Genomic DNA, 18,758 nt, shown 5'->3' on the forward strand with positions numbered 1-18,758 from the left:
GTGGAACGATCTACTCACCTCTGCACGCTCAGCGGTGTCATTCTCAGTTTTCAAAAACCTGCTGAAAACAGATCTCGAATCCTTCTCTGCACTTAAAACCTTAAAATAAATAAATAAATAGATTATGTACTTATACCCTATGAAACTGAAACAGCTCTTTCTTAGATATTTATCTTCGTTCCTCACTTGTAAGTCACTTTGGATAAAAGTGTCTTATTAATAACTAAATGTAAATATTTACGAACCAGTTAACACACCTGTCACCAAGGACCCAAACTTTAATGGTTTACCGGTGTCAGATGAAAGAAAGGATCCAGAGGGACTGATGGTAACTGGACTGTTGGAGTCCAGGTTTGTGTAGTTTCCTGAAAACGTTGTCTTGTGTAAACGCGTGTGACATTTTAAATTAGTCCTCTGTCAAAGTCCAAACTTTTCATTTTGGAGAGAAATGCACAGGTTCCGTTTTCAGTTTAATTTCTATAAAACCGACTGCTCGCTGGCTCCTGAACTAGGAAGTTAAACCAGACGTGCAGGCAGCAGAGAGACATCACAGTAATTTACAGAAGCTTTTATCCAAAGCGAAGAACCAGGCAAGCAAACAAAATCTAAGTCAAGGAGGAAAAACATCAAAGGAAAGTGCTATCAAAAAAGTGTTTCTGTTTCAAGAAAGGTAAGAGCAGAAAAGTTTTTTTTTAAATGTAAAGGAAGATGCGGAAGAGTTCTGTTTTCAGCAGTTTTTTAAATATTAAAGTGAGGTGGCTGAGAGTTCAGAGTTTGGAAGCTCATTTCACCATCGTGGGATCACTGAGCTGAACAGTTTTCCTTGGTGTCGACTGTGTGGTGCATGTTATTCACTGGCCGCCTGCAGTGGACGGGAGGGGATGTAGACCTGAATGATTGAGTTAAGATAAGTTGGAGCTGTACAGTTAACCACTCTGTAGGCAAGAGACAGAGCTTTGAACCTAGTCCTTACAGCCACAGGAAGCCAATTCAAAGATCTGAAGAGCGGTGTGACATGAGACCTTTTTGGTTGATTGAAAATGAGGCGTGCTGCTGCATCTTGGATCATCTGCAGGGGTTTGGTCGTGGATGCCGGTAACTGCAGTGCATTGCAGGAGTCGAGACGAGATATGATCAACGCCTGTACAATGAGTTGGGTCGTGTACTCCGTCAGGTAGGGTCTGATCTTTCTGATGTTGTGCAGGGCATATCTACACGACATAGAGACTGTGTGATGTGTTCCGTGAAGGTCAGTTGGTCATCAATGATGTTTCTGGCCGTCTTAGCAGGGACAATCACCGCAGATCCAATGTTAATGCTGGTGTCGTGTTGTGTCGAAGGTCTGGCAGAGAAGACTAGAACTTCAGTCTTGGGAATTTTAAGTTGAAGGTGTCTTTCTCTCAACCAAGCAGAAATGTCAGAGAGACAGGCAGAGATGTGAGACGAGACAGTAGCGTCATTAGGTGGAAAGGACAGGAAGATGATGATGGATGATAGAGCCTAGAGAAGAAGTATAGATTGAAAAAAGAAGAGGACCGAGGACCGAGGACTGAGCCTTGCGGTACACCAGTGGAGAGGTTATGAGAGTTGGAATCACGCCCCTGCCAGGATACCTTGAAGGTTCTTTCGGACAAGTATAACCGAAGCCAGGCTAGATGTGATCTAGAGATGCCCAGGTCTGAGAGTGCAGTCATGAGAATCTGATGGTTCACAGTGTCAAAGGCTGCAGATAGGTCTAATAGAATAAGGACAGAAGAGTTACCTGCAGCTTTTGCCACCCGTAGGGATTCCACAACAGTCAGAAGTGCCGTTACTGTGGAGTGACCACTCTTGAAGCCAGACTGATTGACATCGAGAAGGTTGTTCCGGCAAAGAAAGCCAGAGAGTTGATTGAAGGCTGCACGTTCCAGAGTCTTGGCCAGGAATGAAAAAAGAGAGACCGGTCTGTAGTTCTCCACAAGGGAGGGATCCAGAGAAGGCTTCTTCAACAATGGAGTAATCAGGGCCTGCTTGAATGAGGTGGGAAAGGTGCCTGTTGTGAGAGAGGTGTTGATGATCTGTGTAATGGCTGGTATTAGTGTTGGTACGATAGCTTGAAGAAGAGTAGAGGTGATCGGATCCAGAGAGCAGGTGGTCGGGCGATTGGAGAGGAGGAGAGTGGATACATCGTCCTCTGACAGTGTTGAAAAATTGAAGTGAGATCCATTGTCAGGTTTAGTAAGCAGAATGTCGTTGTCAGGAGGAGTGAACTGGGAGCTGATGGCTGCCACCTTGTTGGTGTTGCTGAGCTTGTCCTGGTAGTACTCAGTCTTCGCCCTAGTGACACTTTAAGAGAAAGATTGAAGCAAATCCTGATAATCAGTTAGAGCAGGTTGAGACTTGGATTTGCACCACTTCCTCTCAGCACTCCTGAGCACCGTGCGTTGTTCACGGATCTGGTCAGTGAGCCACGAGTTGGAAGCTGAAGGACGAGCAGGTCTAGTAGATGTCACGCACAGACTATCCAGGCAGAACGAAAGAGTATCGCAGAGCCTGTCCATGGCTGCGTCGGTGTCGTAGGTGGATAAAACCTGCGATGAGGGCAGCGCTGCAGAAACCAGGGAAGAAAACTGATCCGGGTTGAGAGATCTGAGGTTGCGGCGGAATGTTTCCAGTGCAGTGGAAGAATGAGACGGTCTAGAGATGAAGACTGTGAGCTGAAAGAAGAAGTGATCCGACAAATGCAGAGGAGTGACAGAGATGTCATCCACAGTACAATTCCGGATCAGAACGAGGTCCAAGTTGTTGCCAGCTTTGTGGGTTGGAGGAGTTGAGACTAGTCTAAGGTCAAACGTGTTCAGAAGAGCGAGCACGTCGGTTGCCTGTGGTTTGTTGAGGGGGATGTTGAGATGACCTAAGACGACAAGAGGAGTGCCATCTTCAGGGAATTGAGACAATAGCATATCCAGCTTGTCACAAAAGTCCCCCAGCTGGCCCGGCGGTCGGTAGATCACAATGATGTGGGCTGTGATCGGTGCTGTAATCCTAACGGCATGATATTCTAAAGAAGACAGATTACTAAAGGGTGCCATAACTTCCAGGTATCGGCTATTAGGAGACAAGTCCCGCCCCCCCCGGCGTGATGGGCGAGGAGTGTGAGAAAAAGCAAAGCCGGTGGAGAATGAAGCTGGGGTGGCCGTGATTTGTGGAGTAATCCAGGTCTCCGTAAGTGCAAGCAGCTGAACAGCTGAGGTTGTAGCAAAAGCTGGAATGAAGTCCGCCTTGTTCACCGCCGACTGACAGTTCCACAGGCCAAGAGGAAAAAGAGGCCGGCGGCAAGGTGTTCTGGGTGAGGGGCCACAGGTGGGAAATGCATCGTCCTCTCGGAGAACGCCATGTCCTTTGTCTGCGGAAAACTGGCATCTGCTGAAAACACATGGAAAAAAAGAAACAGAACAGGCTTTCCAAAGCGGAAAGGGGTTAAAGTAAAGAAAAGAGATCGAAAGTGCAAAAAGGTTGGAAACCATGCGTCTTGCGGTGTCCTTGCTCGGTGGACTTGCGCAGGTAGACTCGCAGGTCCAAATCGGTCTTCACCCAAAGAGGACTGAACAAGGGCAGATGCTCCACGGCTGAAACCAAACTAATTTATGTGCCTTTGTTAGGTCAAAGGTGTGAATGCTCGGTGATTACTAAGCTGAAACTACCACCAACAATAGAACAAAACTCTCTACCTACAGTTCTTAACACTTATTGAAACAGGCAAATTGAACAAATTTCAAACGACCCTTACTTGTTCAGTAGATCTCCTGTCTTAGTTTGGGGCTTTGTCCTAATTTAAACTTCTCTGTGGTGTCATTTGTTTTTATATGGTTCATGGATCACATGATGCTCCGACTACTAAAGCAACAAAAACAGGAGGATTAGTCCTTTATTGGTTCTGTTTCCAACAGGAAACAAACAGGAAATAGAACCGAAGGAAGAAGAATCTGAATCTGCATCAAAGTTTTTGTCGATCATAAAAAGCAGACAAACGTTAAGGTGACGTTTTTAATTCAACAGAAAAGACTCTGATTTACACTGTACGTAGGTCACGTCAGTATCAATGAATGATTCAAGTTCTGTTACTGTCTCATTAAAGCAACTGTCGAAGCTTTCTGTGTAATTAGTTCATATACATGATATTTTAACATTATATGACATTTGTACAGAGAATCTTATTTTAACATATTGTGCAAGTGTATGTGCCTTTACATGACCCAAACAGGTCAAACATTTGTTTATTACACATTAATATTTCAATACTCACAAAAGCTGAAGATTTAGGCACAAGTTCCGTTATTAACACACACACACACACACACACACACACACACACACACACTTCTTCTTCCTGAAAATTAAAACCTGTGTTTTTCTTAAATAAAAAGATGAGATTCTCTACAAGTCATAGAAAAGACAAATGTAACACATATCTGATTCACTAAATTAAAACAAAATATTTTTTTGTCAGATGAATGTAAAACACACGTTTGATACATAACTTCTGTGTAATTTAAACTTTAATGATTATCATAATTTGAGCCTCAGTCTACGATAATATGTTTACATTACAGATCATAACAGACCAAAACTGTCAGATAGGAATAAGAAAATTAATTAAAAAATAATTATGAAAATATTTATAATTTTAACTTAAAAAAAGTGAAATAATTTATTTTATTTTAAGTTTCTATCATTTACAACTTCTCACAATAAAAAATTCTTCACCTGTTATTTTTTGTTATTGCAATGCATTTTTCTCACATTCATGACTTCCACATAATTTTAGTTTAACATGACCTAAAAACTGGTTAATACACATCTTTTCATTATTGTAATTAGCAGTTATTTAAAAAAATCAGCCGTATCTTTGGATATCATCTGAATAAAACGACGTGATGATCGTTTAACACGTCAGAAATTCTGAGGTTTCTCTTTGTTGTTATCACTTATAATAATTATTAAAAGGAAATTATTTGTGTCATCAAAGTTGTTTCTACTTTAATTAGCATCATTCATGTCCCTAATTACTCATTTAAACTTTTCCTGCAATCAACGATGTCATGTCTCAACAACTACAGTGGCAAAAAAAAGTATGTGAGCCTTTTAGAATTGTCAGGTTTTCTGCATTCATTTCTCATCAAATGTGATCTGATCACATTCTATTTGTTCTATTAACAAATAGAATGTGACTAAAATAACACTAACTAAAACTCTTTATTGAGAACAACCATGAAAACCTCCAAAATGAAGAGTGTGAATAATAAACCTCAAAACAACAAACAAAAAAAGGAGCTAGAGCTACTTCGACTGACAAAAACCACTAACTTTATGAGTATTGCTCCGCTTATGAATAAGAATACGCTTATGTCAGCCACGCCTCGCCAAAGGAGGATCAGAGGATCTATGATCAAAAATAGTTGATTTACATAAAGCTGGAAAGGGTTACAAAGTGATGTCAAAGACTTTAGAAATTCACCAGTCTACAGTTCAACAATCTACAAATGGAGACACTTTGGGACTGTGGCTACTCTACCAAGAAGTGGGCGGCCAGTCAAAATGGCCCCAAGAGCACAACACATGCTCATTAACAACCCAGAGAGACAGATAAAGATTAGAAGGTATCATTAGAACTAGCTAACATCTGTGTCCATGAGTCTACAGCAGGTAAAACATTGAACAAGCAGGGTGTCTATGGCCGGACACCACGAAGGAAGCTGCTACTTACTAAAAAGAACATTACTGCAAGTAACTGAAGTTTGCCAAAGAGCACATTGACACTCCACAGCAGTATTGGCAAAATGTTTGTGGACTGATGAAACTATACTGAATTATGTGGAACACACAGCACTACATCTGGTATAAACATGTCACTGCATATCATCATGAAATCATCATCCTAATTGAACTTAATTAAGAATGGCGGAGGAAACATCATGATGTGGGCCTGCTTTGCTTTAATTGGAGGGAAGATGAATTCTCAAGTGTCTCATGTCTTCAGAATAATCTGAGAATGTCAATGTCATGCAACAGGATAATGATCCAAAACACATACTTTTTCCAATTTCACTATGAAGGTTTTATGGTTGTGCTCAGTAAAGACATGAAAGATCAGATTATTTTTTGTGTTATTTTCTTAGGACTTGGATAAAGATCAGAGCACATTTTATGACTAATTAATGCAGAAAACCATGAAATTCCAAAAGGTTCACAAACTTATTTTTGCCTCTGTAAAGATGTTTTCTTATAATCTGCATCTGTAAAAAACACGACACAATTTTCGAACAAAATCAGTTCTCACAGTAAAAATTCTGCAGTTTTACTCGATACGCGATGAATCCTCCTGAGCAGAGAGTTGCTGTTCCATCTGAAGTCATACCTGTCCAGGTGTGTTTGTCTCAGAGCCAAGGTCATACCTGTTCATCAGGGCGTTTGTGTCATATTCATGTCCTTGGATTGTAACGTGTTCTCAGTTTATTCTCAGGTCGGGTACCTTCTGGTACTCAGTCTTGGCTGCGTCCCTACACCTCCTTTTCTTCTTTACTGTGAAAAGACGTCCGTCTCAGATTCTCCTTGACTTTGACAAACTCTGGAGCTTTCAGGTTTTCCTCCTGCTCCATCTCCAGCTGCTTCTCCAGCTGTAAGACGAAGACAGAAAAACTGAGCGGAGACAAGACGTCCAGCGTTTAAAGACATTCACAGGAAATAGAGAGAGAGACAGGGAGGGAGACAGGGAGGGAGAGAGAAAGAGAGTCTGTCTCTCCATCTCTCTCAGTCTGTCTGTCTCCCTCTCTCCTCGTTCTTCCCTCCTCTCTCCTCGTTCTTCCCTCTGTCTCCTCTCTCTCTCAGTCTCTCTCCCCCTCTCTCTCTCCTCTCTCTCTCTCGTCCCTGTCTGTCCTCTCTTTCTCTCTCTCTCTCTTCTCTGTCTCCCTCTCTCTCTCTCAGTCGTCTCTCTCTCTCTCTCTCTCTCTCAGTCTGTCTCTCTCTCTCTCTCTCTCTCTCTCTCTCTCTCTCTCTCTCTCAGTCTGTCTCTCTCTCAGTCTGTCTGTCTCTCTCAGTCTGTCTCCCTCTCTCTCTCTCTCTCTCTCTCTCTCAGTCTGTCTCTCTCAGTCTGTCTCCCTCTCTCTCTCTCTCTCTCTCTCAGTCTGTCTCTCTCAGTCTGTCTCCCTCTCTCTCTCTCTCTCTCTCTCAGTCTCTCTCTCTCAGTCTGTCTCTCTCTCTCTCTCTCTCTCTCTCTCTCTCTCTCTCAGTCTGTCTCTCTCTCTCAGTCTGTCTCCCTCTCTCTCTCAGTCTGTCTGTCTCTCTCAGTCTGTCTGTCTCTCTCAGTCTGTCTCCCTCTCTCTCTCTCTCTCTCTCAGTCTGTCTCTCTCTCTCAGTCTGTCTCCCTCTCTCTCTCAGTCTGTCTCTCTCTCTCTCTCTCTCAGTCTGTCTCTCTCTCTCTCTCTCTCTCTCTCTCTCTCTCTCTCAGTCTGTCTCTCTCTCTCAGTCTGTCTCCCTCTCTCTCTCAGTCTGTCTCCCTCTCTCTCTCAGTCTGTCTCTCTCTCTCTCTCTCTCAGTCTGTCTCTCTCTCTCTCTCTCTCTCTCTCAGTCTGTCTCCCTCTCTCTCTCTCTCTCTCTCTCAGTCTGTCTCTCTCTCACCTCGTCCAGTTTCTTGTGTCTCTTCAGCAGCTCGGCCTCCAGAGGAGACATCTTCCTCCGAGCTTCCTCTTCCTGTTTCCTCTGTCTGATCACCTGATCCCGTTTCCTGGACTCCAGGACTCTCTGCAGCTCGGGCTTCATCTCCACGCTCGCCCCCCCTCTGTAAGAACACACACGTCAGACCTTGTCCGACCCCTCCCACCGTTTGACTGTGTAGAACAGTGGTAGGACGCCCTGGTCCTGCTTGTTGTCCACCTATCTCTGCCCTTCCCAGGTGTGAAGTGCAGGACTGCAGCAGCCTGGGACCAGGCCTTCCTACCCCTGCTGTAGAGTGCGTTTCAGTGCTGAACCAGCAGAGGGCAGTCTGCTCTAATGAGCCAGTCTCTCTCAGCAGCCTCACTCCCAAACAGAACTGCTCCCAACTTTCTCTGCACTTTAATGTTAAATCACGACTTTAATGTTTTTCTCCTTCACTTTGATATTTTGCCTTGAACCTCATAAAAGGAAAAATGACTGAATGTAGCTACTTGTTAAATCACTTTCATTTATTTATAACTATTAATACTTCAAATACTAAGTTTAGGATAAGTTTCACTGGTGGATCAGACGAGCGGTCATTTGAAAATACGAATGTGCTTTCATTTTGAAAAACACATCCTTTTAGCACTCTATCACTGCATATGGCCTTGAGCAGCATCAGTGTATTTTGAAGATGCTGATCCACCCCCACCTCCCCCCGGCCTCACGTCTCCTCTTGAATGAAAAAAACAAAGAGTCGACCCTGTTTTAAATCTCTGTGACTGAATGAGGTGAAATGTTCCCAGCGTCCTCGGCGGTCGGGGCCTGTGAGGTGGGAGGTTGTTGCTTAGCAGCGCCGACTTTAACAACCGAGAAGACAGAGCAGAGCCAGAGGACAGCAGGAAATCCTGCTCTCTGATTGGTCTGCAGGTGTCAGTGAAATAATGATGTGGGCCAGTTGAATTTCTTTTCTTTTAGTTTAGTTTAGTTTAGAGGTGTCCGGAAAACTGGTTAGAACTCTGTCTGCACCACGTCTGTCCTGAACCAAGTTCTGATCAGACGTTTCTCAGATTTCACATTGGTAAGATTCGGACTGACGTGATGTCACAGTGAACTTTAACCTCTGAAAAATGCCTTGTGATAAACATCTTGACTTTGTCCTTGTTTTGAGAAACTGTTCTGATGACTCTGACCCCTGATGCCCGACCCCTGACCCTGACCCCCGTTACCGTTTGTAGCTGCTCAGCAGCTCTCGGTGCAGCTCTTGGTGACTTCTTGAGGCTTTGACAGGATTCACCAGTTTCTTGGGTTTGATGAGGTCCTCGTCGTCCCCCTCCAGGTAGTCGGGCTGGGGGACGTAGCTGGACACCGGGGACGGTTTCCGGTGGCCGCCCTCAGACCGGTGCTGCTGCAGGTCTGCATACGCTGAGGCTGCGGACACAGATGATAGAAACTTTACTTTCACACGTTAAAGGTCAAACTTTACATGTTAGTGTGACCTCTGCTGCAGCGCCACCATCGGGCCGACCGGCCACAAAGAACCAGATGTTGGTAATAAACTCTCTGGGCCAGGGGGATGTGAGTAGGACATCAGACATTGACTCTGGTTGTTATCGTGACGGGACGATGAAGGCGGCTGACTCCGTCGTTCCAGTTTGTCTGGGAAGGAAAAACAGATTAACGGGCATCTGATCCGAGTCCTCAGATATTCTGGGAGACAGAGATCAGATGTCATAGAGTTCTCTTCACACAATGACCTCTTTCTCAGGTGCAACCAGAGCCCAGCTTCCAGCGCTGCTTCATATTTCAGAAAAATGAATAGATGTTTGGTGGCCGGCTCATCTGGGACAGCTACAGGTCTGTGGATGGCCCTGAAACCACGTCCACTCTCCTGCTTTCAGTCCTTCCGGCTGCAGGGATTCGTTCTCATTCAGTTCTGGTTCTGGTTCCAGTTCTGAATTTCAGTTAAGTAAAAGTACATAAGTACAATCAGGAAAGTGTACGTAGAGTACGTAGAGTATTAAAAGTAAGTACTTTTCCTGTGCTGTTACTACATTGGAGATTTACTACAAACACACTCTGTTCAGACCCTCTCAGCTCTTGTTGAGGTTCAGGAAGGATGGTGATTTGGTTTAACACAGTCAAGTCAAAGTCGCTTCACCAAAACCACCATCTCTCCTGAAGCTAAAACAAAGTGGGACCACGTCCCTGTGATCTGGGAAACCAGTGCAGTGATCCTCGGCAGCCAGTGGTACTCTAAACCAGTTCTAGCAGTACCACCTCACAGTGTGAGTCAGGTGAACTGGACTCTGTGCAGTTCTACAAACCACAACCTGTCTCCAGAACTGTTGCATCTCTCAGATGTGTGCTCGACAACTCTGTGGTCCTGACTGTTCTACTGGTCCGGATACCGAACTCAAACTCTGTGAATATGACGGTTCTCTGCAGCTTCCCCAGGACTCACCGTGAAATGAGCAGCTGTGAGGCAGGAGCCCTGGACAGACTTTGAGGTATTGTGTGGTTTTGTATTGATCTGAGACAAGACGTGCAAACTAAACCTTGTGTGTAGTTTATCGACATCTCTGAGTGCCTGTTATCTGGTTACAAGCTCATTCATTCTGATATCTCTGCAGAGGAAGACTGTCTGCCTGTGGCTCAGCGAGAGCTGTGATCATGTTACACAGTAATGTCAGGAATTAACGTCTCTTCTCTTACTTCGTTTCAACCTGAGCAAATCAAACTTAGTCAGAACAAATGTTCTGCTGCAGAGCTCAGAGAATCTGCAGGTTCCACTCCACCATCTGATGAAGCCAGAATTCATTTGCCCCCTGGAATCTAAACGATATTTTCATTTCTAAAGTCGACTGAATCACACCCACAGATGGGATCACTGTTCAAACACAGCAGGTTGAAGTCTGGACTCTTACATAAACACAGAAGGCAAACTGATCTGCTCCCTATAAGAAAAACAGGCAGAGGTTCTGTCACTGGCTGAAAACTGGAACCTAAGCTCTGGAGCGTATTCGACCAAACTGAGAATAGTGGACAAAAGTGAGACTACAACAGTTCTCCGTTCCTTGTATTAGATAAAAATCTCAGCAGTGACTTCATGTTTTCAGTTTCTGCCTACGCTCCTCAACTCGTCCACTCAGTCTTCACACTGCTTTTTGAACAGTTCGACTCAGGACGTGAATTATTCATGAAAAGCAGATTATAAAATGTTCCTTTATTATGCAGGAACTATAAACTCTGCTTATTAAAAAAGATTTTTTAAGACATACAAACTAATATTTTATCTCTTCTTCTCTTCACATTTTAGCTTTATTTTAACTGTTGAATTTCTGCCTTTAAAGACACAAAATGCAGAATACTCATAATAATGTCAAATACTAAAATAACACTGTTATTATATCACACTGTCTGATAATGACTAGAAAAACGGTTTAAAGCGTCACTTAGTCATTTTCTACTCACTTGATTTGATTCACAGATGTATAGTGACAGATTTATCCATAAAGACAAATAAACCAAATTCATAATCAAATCCAAGTAATGTGTTTGTTTCTACAGAGTCCGCTGGTTAAGAGCTACAGGATCCTGTGGGATCCGAGTCTGGGTCTTACCAGACTTCACCATCCCCTCCCTGGCTGTGCACGGCTGCTGAGGGCTCCTGATCCTCCTCTGATCCATCTGATCTGGTCCTGATGATCCTCATGTGTTTCAGTCTGTGTGGCTCCCCGCTCCTCTGAGTGTAAAACCCTGGTCACGTGATCCTCTGTGTTTCCCTCCCTGCTCCCTCACTCTCACTCCTCCTCTCTGACCTGCTCTCAGCCGTTCCCACACTTCTTTTTCCTACAACACTTGACAACACTAAAGAAGAGTTGAAGCAACGAGAGTCTGAACCTGAGCTGAAAATGTGTCCTGTTTCTCTTCTCTGTCCTCTCTCCATTTCATGTCATTAACTTTGTGTCTTCTCTCTCCTGTAGTTGTGTTTCCTCCTCTCTGTTCTCCTCTGCAGGTATTCTCCTCCCTGGAGCTGTATATCTCCACTCACCCCAACCGGTCGAGGCAGATGGCCGCCCACACTGATCCTGGTTCTGCTGGAGTTTTTCCTCTCCACTGTCTCCTGGTGCTGCTCAGTGGGGTTGTTGGGTTTTCCATATAATTCTGTATACAGTTCTATTCTGGGTAGTGTAGTGGTAAGATCACTGCTTTCCATGCGGGAGACTGGGGTTTGAATCTCCTACCTTCAGTAGTCCTTAGGCAAGACCTCCTTACACTTACCCTGCCTACCCTTGTAAGTCACTTTAGATAAAAGTGTCTGCTAAATGACTAAATGTAAATGTATTCTTTAAGGTCTTAAACACTGTAAGGTGCCTTCAGATGACTTATGGTGTGATTTGGTCCTTTCTAAATAAAACTGAATTGAAATATCTGACCACAGCAGATTACTCCACCAATCAGAGGATCAAACTCTGGAGAATGTCGGACTAAACCTGAGGGAAAACGTGACAAAATATGACCTAGTGGAGGAGATGAAAACAGCATGTGCAGCATGTGCCGACGATCAGACTGAATTAAAACCTGCTGTAGGTTGGTACTCCTGTAAACAGTCTGGATTACCACCGGGTACCTATAGAGGGGCTCCAGACCAACAGGGGGCCCCTGGATCCTAGATCTGTGTGTTAGTTGGTGTTGGATTGTTGTTTGGCAGGAATTTAAAGCAAACGCATTTCCTATGGATCCTGAGCTGTGAGTGTTCATGTTAACAGTCGAACAGCTGGATCCAAACACGGTGAACCAGAGGTTGGGGATAATTAATGTCCCTCCACAGTCGACACAAATCCCAACAGAAAGTTAAATAGTATTCAGCTAATGCTCCTGATATCACGTACACTACTCCCATGTTCTGGTAAAATGTCCAAACGTCCAAGAACAAATCCCACTGTGGTTCCTCTAAATTCAACATGTAACATTTCTCCCGGACAGAACCCCTCATGGACGAACACGGGGAATCAGGTTTGTCTCAAACACACATGGTGTCAGTGATCAATTAGTGGCAACGTCCCGGTTAGCCGAGTAACCAGGGGTTACTCTCCAGCTCGGGCGGAGAGTAACCCCTAATTATTACACATTATTATTTTAGTGTGTTTATATTTCTACATGTTATTTATGAGCCACTTTGAGTTGTGTGAAAGAAGCTGTACAAATAAAGTTGTCATGCACTCAGCTTTTAACGTGCACTAAAAACACTCTAAATGTGCATGTATCTCTAAAAGCTGCCACATGTCCTGATGCTGTAATCAGAGCAGACAGCAGCTGATGGTTCAGTGAGTCCACAACAGGCTCATTACAGCCTGATCCGCACTGAGAGAGCAGTGATAAGGCTGAGCGACCATTCACCGGTCAGACGGTCACCTGAGAGGGACAAACATACCTCGGCCATTTGGGTGTTTTCCGTTTTTCACACACTGCTGCTTTGATGGAGGTTCGTGGTCGATGCTGTACCCCTTCTGGAAGAGAGAGGAGATACAGACCGGACCATGAAAACGGACATTTACATGATAACGACACAGTCGAGACAGGTCCAGTTCAGACTTTCAAGAAGGGACAGGTAGAGGACAGGAAGGCTGTGGGACCCTGTGGGAGTCTAGGCCTCTGTGGGAATCTGTGGGACCCTATGGGACTATGCGGGGACTCTGTTGGACCCTGTGGAACACCCCCCTCCCCCTCCGGCTGGTCCTCCCCCGTTCCCCTCCAGGTCAGCTGCTGGACGTCGTCCTCTCTGACTGAATGGACTTTGTGTTGGTTGCTAGGAGACACTGGATCGGGCCTCAGTGGTGACAAGGCCCCCACTGTCTGAGAGACCCCACACCACCCCCCCATCAGGGTGGGGGTGAGGGGACGGGGGTGAGGACCCTTTTCAGCAGGTTAAAGGACCAGTTTACTGTAAATCAGACAGAACCAGAGCTGCTGCTGGTCTGGTTCAACATTCAATGTGTAAAATACATGTTGAACATTATTACAACATAGAACATGTTAACACTGATCATGTTAATATTGAACATGTTAATATTGAACATGTTAATATTGAACATGTTAATATTGAACATGTTAATATTGAACATGTTAACACTGATCATGTTAATATTGAACATGTTAATATTGAACATGTTAATATTGATCATGTTGAACATTATTTGAACATGTTGAACATTATTTGAACATGTTGAACATTATTTAAACATGTTGAACATTATTTAAACATGTTAACACTGATCATGTTAATATTGAACATGTTGAACATTATTTGAACATGTTAACACTGATCATGTTAATATTGAACATGTTAATATTGAACATGTTAATATTGAACATGTTAACACTGATCATGTTAATATTGAACATGTTAATATTGAACATGTTAATATTGATCATGTTAATATTGATCATGTTAATATTGATCATGTTGAACATTATTTAAACATGTTGAACATTATTTGAACATGTTAACATTATTTGAACATGTTAACATTATTTGAACATGTTAACATTATTTGAACATGTTAACATTATGTGTTATGTTAAAACTGAACATGTTAATATTGAACATGTTAATATTGAACATGTTAATATTGATCATGTTGAACATTATTTAAACATGTTAACATTATTTGAACATGTTAACATTATTTGAACATGTTAACATTATTTGAACATGTTAACATTATGTGTTATGTTAACACTGATCATGTTAACATTGATCATGTTGACTACATGGAATCAGACGTGTGTTTCAACACCATCAGAAACAGAACAAGACGAAACAGAATAATTAACGTACATGTAGTGAACTGTAAGAATCACCTGGATGAATAAATTGGACCAACAGAATTTCTAATCTGATAAAACACAAACAGTCCTGATCTTTATTAAACTCCCAGAGAGTTGGTGAAAACAGGAAGTGAACAGTGTTTTGTGACGCTCTACAAGTTCTTCCTGTACCTGTGGATCCGACCTGAACAACCATCCTTCCTCACAGAACCTGTTCTCAGGACGTCTGGTGTGAACGTCTCTCTTCGTGTCAGTCCACAGCAGCTCCGTTGGGTTCAGGTCTGGACTTTGGGTCATTGTCCCACTGTTTCAGCCCAACATGGTCCTGTTGGCTAAAATTTGATTTTCCCTCCACAGTGGCAGGTATTCCAGGTCCAGAGTCCCCATGATGCTGCCCCCATTTCAGTGTTGACACCATCACATTCCTGACTAGGAAATAGTGGTTCGGTGGGATTTGAACCTGTGATCTTCACGGCTTGGTGTCGTCTATCAGAACTGGTGTGAGGAGCCCGACACCTGCTGGACTCAAAGCAACGTGACACCTCCAACCAGAAAATATGTTGAGACGCAGAGAAGCTGCCGACCTCTGACCTTTATGTTGACTTTCACATGCGGTGCCGTCTGTGACGTTTCAGCTGTTTCTATTCTGCCATATTTTATACATAAGCCCCTTGAACATGGCCCAGTTGGGCCCAGATCTGACTCTTTCTGTTGCTTCAGGTGTGTGACCATCGACCTGTTCTACAGTGATCCAGAGGCCACGAGTCATTTAACTGAAACCATCTAATGATGTGAGATGAAAGTGAGTACGGAACTCAGTGGTTCTTCATCACAAACATGCAGATCCTCCAAAATAAAAATCTACATTCATGGTTTCAGTAACTTAACAAAGAGCAGACGGTTCACTGCTCAAAATACTGTAACAGCTCAAATATTTTTTATTTTATTACACTGAAATCAGAACTACTTTTTTATTAAAATACATGAAAATCTGATTAATAAGGATTATTATTCAGACAAACTGTTTATTAACACACACACACACACACACACACACACACACACACACTTCTTCTGTAGTTTCAGTATATTTAGCTACAGGGATTTTCTCTGATTGTCTTAATCCACCTCTCTGGTCCAAGCTGGATTTACTCGACTGAGGATCCAGATCTACACGATGAACCCACAGACCTGTTTTCTTTAGCACAGGATGTTGTGTGTTGGCCTAACCCTAACATGTCTGAGGTCTCTCTTCTTGTTAATAAGCGTCCTTATGTAACTGAAGCTGAAAATACTCTGCTGCTATTTCAGACCTGATTCAGTTTCTCACACATGGTTTCACAGAGAACAGGATCTGAGCTCTGACTGGTCGACATAGAGCGTAATGGGACACAAAGCACATAAAGCTCTAACTTTGAACGTGTTCAGTAAAAAACACTTCAGGTTTCCACTGTTGGACTAATTTACACACATTTATTCAGAGCAGATAAAACAGCTGATCACTGGAACACACTGCACTGAACTAATCCTGCTGTGGTTTTGGGTCTGCTGGACCTGTTCCTGTCTGAGGCTCCTCCAGGATTCAGAGCCAGTTGACAACCTGGTTTTCTCTGCAACTTCTCTAAAGGCAAGACACATGAATATAAAGTACTACTCCCTGCACTGAGTACTACTTCGTGCAGCGCAGTACTACTCCCTGCAGCGCAGTATGGTCCAAATACTACTTAAGCGGTTGCAGTAACCGTCTGCTCTAACAGAGGCTCTGTGAACCTTTTTAACCTCTTTTCATTTTTGTAAAGATCTGTTTTAATGTTGTAAGAAAAAGAAACCTCTGAGGGGGGGTGACAACCACCAACTGAATCTGGGGTCGTGACCCATTCCTGTCCCCAAACAGACTCAGAGCTCAGACAAACATTACTGTACCATGTGATGCACTGATCCGTGGTGTTTGGACTCAGTTAAGGTTCGGCAAAGGCTGATCTGGTTGAATAGAGAAAAATCGTACTGTCCTTTCAGACTAACTGAACCTTTAAACTGAACTATTATCTCTTTCTAACCTTAACCATAGTGCAACTCTGTAGTCCTCCACCCTCCCCCTCCACCTCCTGTGGCTCCGTTCTTGTTAATAAATGTGGTTTCTTTAAAAAAATGAGCCTCACAGTCGGTGAGTCCTAACAAACCAATCAAAGGCTGCTTAGTTTTACAGACAGAGGTGGGGACGAGAGGCAGGGAACAAGAATCCGCGTGGACCCCGTCAGGAATGACTGAAACCTGGAAGGTACGTTTCTACAGATAGAAGAACATCGGTTCTCCTCGGAGACGAACACTGACCGAAACTCTCCTCTAAAAATAGTCTAGACGAGCACACACACACACGACTCCTCTGATTCACACACCCCTGCTGTCAGCTGTTGGTCACCAAGGCAACAAACCCGTCAACAGGTGTGTCTCATCTCATCGCTCAAATATTTGTCTACTAATCTGCAAATGTGGACTTTCTCTGCTTAACCACATTTCTCTGAGCAGACAAGCCGTCAGTGTGTTAAGAATATAATTTGATTTTTCAAAATAAAATTCTTCAGACTGGTTCTGTCTGTTTGTAGAGGAGGCATCACTCCCCATTCCCTCAGTCTCCTGACGAGACTAAAAGGAGCTGCACCGAAATTCAATGCCACAGAAAATCTCACACAGCACAGCACTGACTATTTAAACCTTTTATAGAAGTGACTGTGGTTTCTACTTTTCTACTGTCAACCTGAAAGTTCACAGAACAGAAACTAAATCATCATCTTCCCATGGAGGTAAAGTGCAGAGACGTGCAGCAAACTCCAGGAAAGGCAGGGAGGAAGATGATTGCCAGGCGGTAAACATGGATTTAAAATAATGTTTGTACATTTGTCCGCGATTCACAGTAAATTAACTGAAAGGAAAAGACTTAGGAGGGATTTACACAACTGGTTCCTCAGAACAAACTGGGTTCCTCCATGTTTGTCGACAGTCCTCTTCTTTCCTGCTGGTACTTTATCCCCACCTGTACGGGACAGTGACTGTGGACCACGTAAAACGGGAACCAACAAAACCCCAAACTACACTATATTTATGTTTCTGCAGCTGTGATCCAAGTGTCTGTCAGAAACACACTGATGGATCTAATTTTTTATGTTTTAGAGAATAAATCAAACGTGAGGATTTCCAACTGATCTTATGGGTCAAGAAAAATCTTCTGTAGAACTAAATGACCGCCACACTCCACAGGGTCTAAAACGGGAACTGTTCCCCACTACACACAAACAAAGCACTGCACTCACCTTCTTTCCATAAGCAGCTCCCATTCTTGTCAGTCTTTCTTAGTGGTCGCAGGTTCACGTTCTTCTTACTCCAGCACTTCTTTTTCCCAAAAGCCTCAGTGCCCCCCCATCCTGGCAGCCTGGGCACTGGGGCCTGTTAGCCCGCCAAACTGCGAGGTGTCCCGGCCAGCTTCATATTACCAAACCACAAAAAGGACAGAGCCGCCGGACAGTGTCGGAGGAGGAGGAGTCCCTGCCACCTGTTCCAGCCTGACTCCCTGCTCCCTGTGAGGAGTTAAGGTGCTCTGACTGGATTAATGGAATTAGTGTTGACAAGCAGCAATGTCCTCAGAACAGACGTTTCTATTAGGTCTGAACCTGAGAGAAATCAGGTGCAGGACTCACAGTCCGGTTTCTGTCAGGCTATGAGGTTGAAGACACATTTACTGTAAAAGTCCCTTTGAAGACACAGCAAGACCCAGAGAGGTTGGTATTGGCCAACCCTTGAGATACTGTAGGCAGGATGATAGAGGACTGCAGGTTTACAGTCAGTCCAGGTACAGGAAACAGCCAGAGAATCCAGAAACAAAGACCAAATCCAGGAACAAATAAGAAATCCAGGTGACAGCAGTAGGTGGGGAAGGGACGAGGAGGCCAGAGGACTTTGTTTGGGACCTGAATGTGGGACAGGTGTGCACACTCTCACCAAGGCTGTCAACAACAGGTATTATTTTCATGAATGTATTATGATCTGTTCCACCTTCGATTACTGATGCATTGGTTTTTTATATTACAGCCAAAGAGAGACGACGTGATCTTCTGTTTTGTTCTAAACATCACTAATTTGGTTCATATTCTCAGTTGAGCTCAGTTCTACCTCGACTGGACCTTTTGAGACACATGCACCACTAAACACAACTGTCTCCTGTTTCTGAAATGAAAACTATGAAATCTGTTTCGGCA

The 18,758-nt window shown here is 43.7% G+C and overlaps 1 protein-coding gene and 1 pseudogene across 1 annotated transcript; both read right to left on the reverse strand.

Annotated features, from left to right (window-relative positions):
- Nucleotides 1-707: 707 nt before the first annotated feature.
- LOC117152852 lies at nucleotides 708-6,442 on the reverse strand (annotated as a pseudogene).
- On the reverse strand, nucleotides 5,842-18,509 carry si:ch211-236d3.4 (protein FAM107B). Its single transcript, XM_026349887.1, has 5 exons — nucleotides 17,817-18,509; nucleotides 13,112-13,187; nucleotides 8,904-9,105; nucleotides 7,657-7,816; nucleotides 5,842-6,656 (listed from the first exon to the last, which is right to left on the reverse strand). The coding sequence occupies exons 1-5, from the start codon at nucleotides 17,838-17,840 to the stop codon at nucleotides 6,540-6,542; spliced, it is 579 nt and encodes a 192-aa protein (XP_026205672.1). The 5' UTR covers nucleotides 17,841-18,509; the 3' UTR covers nucleotides 5,842-6,539.
- Nucleotides 18,510-18,758: the final 249 nt, after the last annotated feature.

The sequence above is a fragment of the Anabas testudineus genome, chromosome 5, assembly GCF_900324465.2.
Source record: "Anabas testudineus chromosome 5, fAnaTes1.2, whole genome shotgun sequence".
NCBI classification, from domain to species: Eukaryota; Metazoa; Chordata; class Actinopteri; order Anabantiformes; family Anabantidae; genus Anabas; species Anabas testudineus.

Coding starts and splice junctions, on each gene's coding strand:
- si:ch211-236d3.4 (XM_026349887.1), bottom strand. CDS start 17,840: ATGGGAGCTGCTTATGGAAAGAAG. Junction 13,188..17,816: donor GAGCTGCTTATGGAAAGAAG/GTGAGTGCAGTG, acceptor TCTCTCTTCCAG/AAGGGGTACAGCATCGACCA. Junction 7,817..8,903: donor CTGCTGAGCAGCTACAAACG/GTAACGGGGGTC, acceptor GTGTTCTTACAG/AGGGGGGGCGAGCGTGGAGA.